Source organism: Rutidosis leptorrhynchoides, chromosome 7 (assembly GCF_046630445.1).
Source record: "Rutidosis leptorrhynchoides isolate AG116_Rl617_1_P2 chromosome 7, CSIRO_AGI_Rlap_v1, whole genome shotgun sequence".
In the NCBI taxonomy this organism is placed as follows: domain Eukaryota; kingdom Viridiplantae; phylum Streptophyta; class Magnoliopsida; order Asterales; family Asteraceae; genus Rutidosis; species Rutidosis leptorrhynchoides.
Window position 1 is genome coordinate 3,942,809 of NC_092339.1, and position 11,554 is coordinate 3,954,362.

General features: G+C 30.2%; 1 protein-coding gene across 1 annotated transcript; it reads right to left on the minus strand.

Annotated features, from left to right (window-relative positions):
* Window positions 1–2,894: 2,894 nt before the first annotated feature.
* Window positions 2,895–3,317, minus strand: LOC139857880 (uncharacterized). The gene has a single exon (XM_071846729.1). The coding sequence runs from the start codon at window positions 3,315–3,317 to the stop codon at window positions 2,895–2,897; it is 423 nt and encodes a 140-aa protein (XP_071702830.1).
* Between the last annotated feature and the right edge of the window lie 8,237 nt (window positions 3,318–11,554).

Consider the following 11,554-nt stretch of genomic DNA (forward strand, 5'->3'; position numbering starts at 1 on the left):
TTATGTATACTAGTGGAGGGATGGTGAATATGATTATATATGGAAGGCGTTCAAAAGGGCGACGTTAATTCAAGCGATCCGCCTCCCGATTCGGTGTGTGTTAGAAAGCCGAGAAAGGAGAGAAAGAAGAAATTGGTTCATGGTGCGGAGAAGAAATCTTTTGGCGCGTTCATCAAAGATGCTTAATTGCTTTTCGCGTGAGGTCGGAGATTCCCTTGGTTTTAGATAGATTTTGATCTTCGTTATTCGTTTAGTTTGATCCATCTTTTCCTTTTGTAGTTCTCAGTCCGTGTCGATCATTGTCCTTGACTTGTTATTGTCGGTTTTGCGAGCTTAGTTTTAGTTTTTAGTTTAGTTAGCTCGGTTCTCTTGTTTGTAAGTTCGAAGGAGGTTTCATTTTGATGAACTTTCTTTTTGCGTTATAATAGTTATTCAGTTTTTTCGCCGAAAAAAAATAGTACCCCTCCATGCTTCAACTGTTTATACATCGCGCTTAAAAGGGTTGCACTCACATTGAAACATTGTAACTGTGAGCTTTTTTTTTTTTTGTTTTTTTTTTTTACAATTATAAATAGACGAAGGGAAATCATCTCCCGCGGCAACGCGCGGGCTCATTACGCTCATTTATTAATATATAATTAAAAATTGAAAACAGTGAACAAAGTGTAAGATATGTGACTCTAACCCGAGCGAAACAGATCGGAATAAAGTCAGGATTACCATCTAAGCCAGCTAACATATCTAACTTTATCCCATAAACACGGTATATACAAAAAAATATACGATTTAGAAGTAAATAAAAAAGTAGATGAGCTCCGTTGAGCTAAATATTCGGGTGGAAAATAAATAAAAAAATCGCTTAATGACAAAATATCTGGCACTATGATAACATTGGTGTGTAACTCTTCGTAAACATTCCTACGTTTCATCCTAGTTTATTTGATGTTTATACATGTTTTTCAGTTGCACTTATGTATATCTAAACCAATGTATCTTATTGGGCTTAATATATGCTTAGTTTCGGTTAATCGGCTCTTTAATTAAGTAGAAATTTGGATTCTTTTTAGCCTTTGTAATTATAATCTAATTTCAGTAAATTTTTTCACATGTTAGTTCCTTAGAGCTTGGAGAGTGTCTTGAGTTCTTTATTTGATTGTAAGATGAAGTATGCCCTCTCATTAATGTTTACGTCAGAGGTTCTCCTCTATCGGTCAATATATTCTTATTTACCGGAAATAAAAACTTGGGCTAATATATATTAAGAACTAGTTAAAGGCCTGCGAATTTGCGGGTTTATGAAGTTATAATTTTTAAAGATAAAGAATGTGTTTAGTACGACAAAAATTATTTGTTAACAAAAGTATATTAACAAAATAATGTGAAATATTTTTTACTCGCTGCAAATTATAATAGTATGGAAATCTATGAAAATTATTAAAGAAACGGAACATGTTGCATATAAATAAATCTTCTTGATTTGTTGAGGTAGTTGACATCTATTGATTCAATAGTTGTCGATGTTCATCCCAAATATTCGTTGTATTTAGCCACATATTCGACAATGTAGTCAATCGGTTAAGGTGATCATGAATTGTGATTAATGCAGTAACTCTCTGTCTTGTTGTTAGTACTTTGTGCATCCCTGATATAATCTTTTGGCGTAACTCGTCAGCCTATCATGGGTTAAAACAAATTCTTTTTGTAGCATATGCATGTAGTTGTATAATTATATATAAAATTTCTGAAAAGAAAAAAGTTTATTATGTATTATACCTCATCCACAAAGTTGTGCATAATAGTAAGCTTTCTAATTAAAGATGACATCGAATTGGCGTAACTTGACATCGATGGTTCGTCACCTTTATTCACAAATTTTTTGCCAGTTAAACTATTTGAAATGTTGGCTTCTAAATTTGTAAACTTTGTAGTTAGTGCAATCTCTTTGTTCATGATATCAGAATTCAAAAAGTTCATTTTTCAATTTGAGGTCCAAAAATCTCGATATGGTTGTTGATTAACTGTCACAGACAAATATTTGATAATCGTTGTTAATATAGAATTTAAACTATTGTAAAGGTGTTAACATGAACAGTTTTTATAATATAATTAATAATAAAATAATTAAAGTAAAATTCTAGTGTACTTGCCTTTAGCGTATCAGTTGGACGAATCCGCATTGTAGACCGATGAGCAGGAGACATCCACGTACCATAAAGAATACTAAAGACATCAACTTTTGCAGCAATTTTTTAAATATTGAATATAGTATAGAAATGTGATAATATGTTAGCCACAATCGGTAGAATGTCGTCTTCAATGAATTCTCCAATCAATCTTCTACGAAGGTGTAATATACGTTGATGATGTTCAACAAACCAATTATTATATTGTTTGTTGTTTTTCTACGAAGGTGTAATATACGTTGATGATGTTCAACAAACCAATCATTATATTGTTTGTTGTTTTTCAAGTATACTAAACATGTATAACTATTTTTTTTCAAATATTTAAGATTCTTGTGATTCAAACGTTTTTATGCTTTGTTTATATAGTTAAATGAACTAACATAGCCTATTGTAATTACTTTTTGGGCCAGCGATGTACACTCAGTCCATAAACAGTTTGTACCACATCTTGTCTTGAGACGTAATTTCTTCTAGTTATATTCAGAGTTAATCTTGCCCCAATAAGAAAACAATAAAGGCCAACATTCAGACAAGATACATGTTTTTACAAAATAGAATGCTCATTTAGACTTTACTCGAACCAATGTTAACAACATCTAAAGACGTTATGTATGTTATGGTAGCTCAAAAATTGAAAAGTTGTTGATTTAACAAACATATAATAAGGAAAAGAAAAGGATCAATAAACATAAGACACATACATATAACTCAAATATGTCTCAAGACTTCCTTGTACACAACATTTTTAATTATATTTGAATCATTCCCATCGTCGTCCACTATGATGACTTTTAATCCCTTTTTTGTAGTGACACGAGAAACTGCTACATACAATTGTCCATGAGTGAATACCGGTTTTCGTAGGTATAATCCAACATTAGATAGTGATTGACCTTGACTTTTATTGATGGTCATTGCATAACAAACTGTTACCGGAAATTGTCTTCGTTGAAACTTGACTGCAATCTTATTGTCAGATGGGGCAACAATCATTCTTGGTATATAGGTGAGGTTACCAAAACAATGTCCAGTAATAATCCGTGCTTCAATGGTATGTTCACCTAACTTTTCAACTTGTAGTCTTGTCCCATTGCACAATCCTTTTGTTTGATCAATATTACGAAGTAACATTATCAGAACTCCTGACTTCAAAGCAAGAACGTGGTTAGGAACACTTGGGACTTTTAGCGTATTCAGAGTCTCTGTTGAGTATAATTGTTGTGCAAAAACGTCATTTTCCTCATAAGGACATAGACTATCAGAACTCTAGTATACTCTTTCTGCACCCGGTATGCTTGATAAAATATGCTCGTTTATGGAGTCTACTTCTTCATTTGTAGTAGCAAGTAGGGCTCTATCTTAAAAGAATTGAGGATCTGTTAAGTGATCATGAAGCGACGGGTATGTTGAACTAACCGGAAATAAAAACTTGGGCTAATATATATTAAGAATAATTTAATCAATTCAAATGATCTCATTAAAATAAAAGTTCATGTTCCCTTATTTGCTAATGTCATGTGTCGTGTATCCTGTATCTTTCTATTCTTTTATTTAATCAACAAAGAAATGCCACGTTATACTTGTGTACAAAAAGGTCGAAAACACGTCGGACCCACTTTCCAATACACCTCAGAATTCCACCCTCATTTTTCTGCTATTTTATTTTATGAGTACTCCGTAACAAAAATGTAATCATAGCAAAAACCAAGCTTGTAAAAGTCGCGAGTCGGGGACGCATCGGTCGAGACCTAAAAAGGACGCATCGGCTGAGTCGGGGACGCATCGGGGACGCATCGGTCGTTGACCAACGTTGACTTTATTAATAATTTCTTAAATATATATTTATATATGTATAAAATAGTTGATTATGTACCATAAATTTCTTAAATAAGAACTTGAATTTAAATAAAATCAAACTTCAAACTCAATTAATGTTACCGAGTACATAATCAGTAAGAACACGGAGAAAATAGCGGTCCAAAAAATGAAAACAAACACTAATTTTATAACATATCACATCTTGACGAAAATTTGACAGATTTTGACCGTTTTTTGACCAACTTTGACCGTTTTTGACAGACTTTGACCGAACTTTTAGCTTTGACCGTCTTTTGAGTCGTTTTCAGAAAAACGGGACGGAGAACTCAAAAAAACGACGCATCGGCCGACGCGTCGGCCAAGTCGGTCGACTTTTACAACACTGGCAAAAACTATGTTTGCTTGATAAAAAAATTGTAGAAAAATATTGTATATATATTCATTTAGAAAATAGAAAAAAGACAAAAATCGTCTATGAATAGTATCTACAGTAAATTTTACTTTTACAATCACCTTTTTTTTATATATATATATAGTCGTACTTAGTGGAGTATATCAGAAAGTCAAGAATGGTAGAGTGGTTATGTGTGTGTTGCTTATCAAAGAAACAGCGGTTAGATTCCCTTAACTCATTTTCCTTTAATTTTTTTTTCCTTTTATTTTGGGGGATGATTCTCACACACACTTTTTTGATCCTCACACACTAATTTAAAGAAATGAAGTATTATTAGAAGAGTAAAAGGTTAAAATAGGTGTGTGAGGATCAAAAAAGGGTGTGTTAGAATCATCTTCCTTTCATTTTTACCTATTGATCCCCCATTTCTTTTAATTTTTCATAATTCACTCCTTACTATTTTTTAGTTATGATTCACCCTTCCTACTCCCATTTTTTTAATCTAACATTTCTTACAATATTTCTATGATCTCTTTTAATTTTTTCTTAACTTTTTTTTAATATTCTATTTAAAAACTTTTATTTTTCTATCTTTCTCTCATTTTTTTTAGAAATTTTCTCTACTCTCAAAATTTACTATTTAATAATACGAATATTCAAATTATGTTGACTTTATCTATTTTAAATATTTATTTGAAACATATTTTCTCTTTAATTTGTTAGGGTTATTAACATTTAAGTATTTTTTTAAACATAAATTGTGTATAACGAAAAAAAGACTAATTACGTTAGACATAAAAAAAAATATGGGGTTCGCCGCCGCATTGCGCGGCTGGCCTCAAAACTTGCTAACTTAAAACTGAAACACGTAAACAGTTTGCATAAATATAAATCGATCAAACCAATGTGTAGGGATCGAATCGGACTTGTGTTTGACACAATTCTCTTAAACAGATTCGACGTCTGTTCCCAGGGTACACCAGTTCGAAGCAGCGTACTGCCAGACTAGACACTTGCCTAAAAAGTGATCGGAGTTGCGGAGCGTCGTCTGAAAGGACCCGTTCATATACATTATAAACGATTCACAATAGTTGATTACATTGCGAGGTATTTGACCTTTATATGATACATTTTACAAACATTGCATTCGTTTTTAAAAGACAAACTTTCTTTACATCGAAAATTGACAGGCATGCATACCATTTCATAATATCCACTATCCAACTATAAATTGATTAGTAATAATCTTTGATGAACTCAATGACTCGAATGCAACGTTCTTCGAAATATGCTATGAAAGACTCTAAGTAATATCTTTAAAATGAGCAAATACACAGCGGAAGATTTCTTTAACACCTGAGAATAAACATGCTTTAAAGTGTCAACCAAAAGGTTGGTGAGTTCATTAGTTTATCATAATCATTTATTTCCATCATTTTAATAGACCACAAGAATTTCATTTCCAGTTCTCATAAATATACGTCCCATGCATAGAGACAAAAATAATCATTCATATGGTGAACACCTGGTAACCGACATTAACTAGATACATATAAGAATATCCCCTATCATTCCGGGATCCTCCTTCGGACATGATATAAATTTCGAAGTACTAAAGCATCCGGTACTTTGGATGGGGTTTGTTAGGCCCAATAGATCTATCTTTAGGATTCGCGTCAATTAGGGTGTTTGTTCCCTAATTCTTATATTACCAGACTTTAATAAAAAGGGGCATATTCGATTTCGATAATTCAACCATAGAATGTAGTTTCAATTACTTGTGTCTATTTCGTCAAACATTTATAAAAGCGCATGTATTCTCAGTCCCAAAAATATAAAGGGTAAAAAGGCAAATGAAACTCACCACATATAACGTCATTGAACAAGTGCAAGGTTGGCCTCGGATTCACGAACCTAAATTAATTATATATATTTATGTGTTGGTCAATATTTGTCTAACAAATTAGGTCAAGTCATAGTGTACCACAATCATAATGCTCGAGACTAATATGCAAAAGTCAACAAAAGTAAATTTGACTCAAAATAATTTTCAAAAATCTATACATGATTAATATATAGTTTAAATATCGTCGTTTTATATTTTTGAATATTTTTTAAAAGATTTATTAGAGTAAATAATATAATTTATTTATTAATAAATAAAATTTTATATTAAATTTATATAATAAAATATACTTTTATATATATTAAGTAATAAAATTTATAGGGTTCATTTAATATCATAAAGATAATATGATAGGTATTATTAAAGTAAGTTATTACACATAGTAAAATATGTTTGTATCACATATTTATTTGATAAAATAATATCTATAATGATAGTAAGTAAAAGTTGTATTATTTTGTAATAATAATTATTATTATAAAAATATCAATATTTATAATTACTAAGATGACATTATGATAAAACGATAATTTTAATTATGATAACTTTAATATTTACGATAATTTTTAATATTATCTCTAAAATAATAATTCTATTTAAAATAAAAATAATAATAATGATATTTTATAGTAACAATGACATTTCTATTAAAATGATAATTTTTGTTAAAATGATAGTTTTAATACTAACGATACTTTTAATAATAATAGTAATGATAAAAATAATAAGAACGATAATTTTATCTAAATCAATATCTTATAATATTTTAATTTCATCATGATACTTTTACTCATTATTTCCTAATCGTTTCGTTTAATAGCTTTTAATCGTCTTTTATATCGTGTTCATAATAATGATAATAATAGTAATCAAAATAATTAGGTGTTACAAATATTTGTTTTAATTACACTAATATTAATAATGATAGTTACTATAACATTATTAACGATAATACTAATAATTATCTTAATGATAATATAGTAATAATAATAATAACAATAACAATAACTATTTTTAAATAATGATATATATATTAATAATGATTATAATAATAATAATAATAATAATAATAATAATAATAATAATAATAATAATAATTGGATAATAATAATAATACTAATTATAACTTTAACGATAATAACGATAGTAAATATAAAAAAAATAACAATTTTTAATGATAAATCCCTTTTATTGATAAAGATGATAATAATAATCATAATAATAAGATAAAACTAGAACGACGATAAAAACGACGATAATAATAATCATTTTTAATAAAAATATCGAAAATTCAATTGATTATAACTTCTAATCCGTTCATCGAAACCATTCGATATCTAAAGGAAAAGTTCTTAATTTTTCGCTAGCTTTCCAAGGACATGCATATCTTATACCTTATCTCAACCGCAAGTGTAACTAATTCAAGATTCAACCTAACCTGTCTAAGGGCAATATCAAAAGTACAAGCATGCATAATCCTAAATACTCGAGCACTAGTCAGGGATACACTATTAGTATGTAAAAGTTAAATTATGAGTACTCACGTATCAATATTGAGATTCAATATTGCAGGAAAGGTACGTAGACGCAACGGAAATGATAAACACTATATTGACCTCACGAGCATACCCATGAACCATACTCAATCACCTCCATAGCTATAACCCATAATTTCCTTAATCCTATCCTACTCGAAAAACAATTTCGAAACCACTCGGACAGCACTCCGTCGTAATATTTTATGTATACTAATAATATCTTGAAATAATACGGAGTAAATATATATATGTAAATCAATTGAGAGAGTTTAGAAAAAAATATTTTCAAGTTTCTATGAAATAATGAAACCTATTGAATTCTATTTATAATAGATTTTTGAATTATTAAAGTGAATTATTAAAGTATGAATTATTAAAGTGAATTATTAAAGTATGAATTATTAAAGTGAATTATTAAAGTATGAATTATTAAAGTGAATTATTAAAGTATGAATTATTAAAGTGAATTATTAAAGTTAAAGTAAAGTAAAAATAAAGTAAAGGTAAAGTTTAAGTATAGTAAAAGTATAAAACTATGTACGTATAATATGCGTATAAATATATATAATATTAATTTAAATCGTTATATATATTTAATAAAATAAAATATAAATATCGTTATCTTTATCATACTAGTTAAGTAATGAGTTGTCAAAAGTGGTTCTATATATTTATAAAAGTTATATACGTTTTAATAATAAAGGTCTTTTTAAACTGAAAACGTTTTTGTACGTTTGAAACTAAATAGATCAATCGAGTCTTTATGAGATTCAATCTTCCACTATCCTTTGTCTAGTTCTCAATGATTGACAATTTGTTCTTATTTATAAATCACTTTACTATTTTCCGAATATTGTTAAAATGGAAAGATTTCTCAAATCAACGTGGGCCTTTCAACAGAGACTTGTAATCATAATTCGATATATCTCATAATTCAATCATTTGATATTATCTTCTAATTCCATTGATAAACATTTTGAAACAGATACAATCATATAAAGTATTTAATCTAATATTTTGTTTACGTTTCAAGTTATAATATATATATACACATATACATATATAATCATATTCGTTTAATGGTTCGTGAATCGTTGGAACTTGGTCGAGGTTGAATGAATGTATGAACATAGTTTAAAATTCTTGAAATTTAACTTAACAAATATTGCTTATCGTGTCGAAAACATATAAAGATTAAAGTTTAAATTTGGTTGGAAATTTCCTGGTTGTCACAGTACCTACCTGTTAAAGAAATTTCGTCCTGAAATTTGAGTGGAAAGGTCGTGAATGATAATAAGTATGTTTTCATGATGCATACGGGCTGAAAATTAGAGTTTTATCATCAGCGAATAATTTGGATAAACAATCCATTTATATGAAAAGTACGAATTAAGCTAACATAGAAGAGTGAAGTGAGTAAGTGTAGATTCATCTTATCATTTGACGTAGATATGATTGATTCCTAGATTTCAAGGGATTTGAAGAAAATCTTCTTAACAAGATTTGACTCTCTGGTAATCAAGGGAATTAGGATCCGCTTTAAATGATCGTCCATTTTAATTGTTCTGTCGGAGATTTTCTTATAAATTCACCTCCTTCGTTTCCTTACAACTCACACCTTCTGTTGATACATTTTATGCAAGTCCCTAGACATCTACCCATGTCCATTGCGGGTACAACAATTTACAGACCACCATGATTGCTCGTTATTATCCTATCCGTGTTTGTATGTGGTTACAGGAACTGCAGGAACGAGATTTAGATGTTTAACTATGTTAGACTTAGTCAGACGTACGAGTGAAGCCTCACTAGTACGGCTGACAGGCTCATACGCACGGTTGATGCTGAGCTAAGTCACAATTACAACCTAAATGAGAAGACACGAGTGAGTGATCACCCGTACGGCTGATGAAGTCAACTCGTACGTGTGATGAATGAATCGTATGGGTGAGTCAACAGCAGGGGTATATAAAGTCTTATGTTCTTCATTTTAGGTTAAGCCTCTCATTTGTTACACACACTCAGATCTAGTGAGCTCCTCCGAATCTCTCTCAGTCCAAATCACCCAGGTGGTGAATAATAGCTCTAGGTGTTGATCTAATCACACTTGATTTAGTTGTGGTTTGACTAAATTAATCAAAAAAAAAAACTTAACCTATTCACTAGAGGGTTTGATTCACTTATTCTGCCATTGCGTGAGTTAAATATGTTGATTTCTAAGTTCCTAGTCATGTTTCATCACCTTCTATTCTTTCCCCCTCAACTCATATTTTAAAGTATTCATCAATATGCTCCATCCAGTTCTGATTCTCGATATACTTCTAACTTTCATATCGGTCATTCTTCTTTTTCATCTACCGCCGGAAGAATCTATTTACTTCTACTATACTCTTGGGTTTATAGTATTTTTAGTTCTCCCGTGTCTTTATATTGCTATATGCATCGATATATATGGTTTATAATTTCTGGTTTGTCGTTGGACTTTATATGTTCCCTTATATTTTAAAGTCTCTGCTTCTGTCTTCTATAATCATTATCATTCACAATTAATGCTCTCTTTTATTTGCTGCAATTTATAACCCAATTTCTATTTCAGAGTTTTGCCCTTTTGTTTCTGCTTCTTGCGATTAAGCACCGCTTGTAATGGTCCAGAATTCACATATATGAATTTCGGAATGAACAATGTTAATGTTCTAGGAAGGAAATTGTGATGACACAATCTTGACTTGTCAAATTACTAGAATACCTTGGAAAAGGCCGAATCATCAAGAAATATTTTCTTGATATTTTAGAGGTTAAATAGAATACAAGAGTCGTATAACATGGCACATGATGATGTTATGATCTGTGAATCATCACGTTCCATTTAGAAACTCAGCATGACTTACTGTAATATAATCACATTGATCAAGTGTCATTATATTATACTAATTCATGCTTCAGTTCCCAACACTACTTCAAAATATTCCTATCTTAAACTTGAATGTTTCAGAATTTAGAAACTAAAATAGTTTCTTTTATGATGTAATACAGATAGCGCGAAGAGGTAAATGATTTCAAATAAAAAAAATTAAGAAAAATATCTTCAGAAATATGGAGGATATTTATAATGAAAGATATGATGATATTTTAGAATTTCTAATATCAGAGGATGATGAAGAATATTTTCCGCAGGGGTTTAGAGTCAGGAGCAAGGTATTCGTTAATGACTTCAGCAGGTACTGAATCATTTGGATCCTTTGAAGTCAGGTTCAGTCTTTGTAATTTGTCCACAGCCTCCTTCCTACTTTGCTAAATTCGTTTTCCAGTTCCAAAACTTCTCTTTTTATGCGCTTTGCCGGCACACTTCATCATTGTCATCCAGCTTTTACCGTTTAAAGTCGTTTATAGTTTTTGCTGCTTCATCAGCATTTTTTTTTCGGAGAACCAATTCGTAGTTCGGAGTGTTTTTCAGAAACTTCACATTCAAATTAAGTCCAGAAGATAGACGTTGTATATACACATATAACTGTTGGCGTAGACATGCTGCGAGATTTCAAAATACTAATTGCTAATTCCCAATGATTCGTATGGCAATTCTCATTAGAAGATGCGAATGAGTAAATGATGGGGTTCCAATGAATAATTATAATGACTTTTTGGAGAGGCTAAAGTCAAAGGGTAATGAAGTTGTTGGTACATCTGCTAATAATGTGGTGGAATGTAAAAGGTT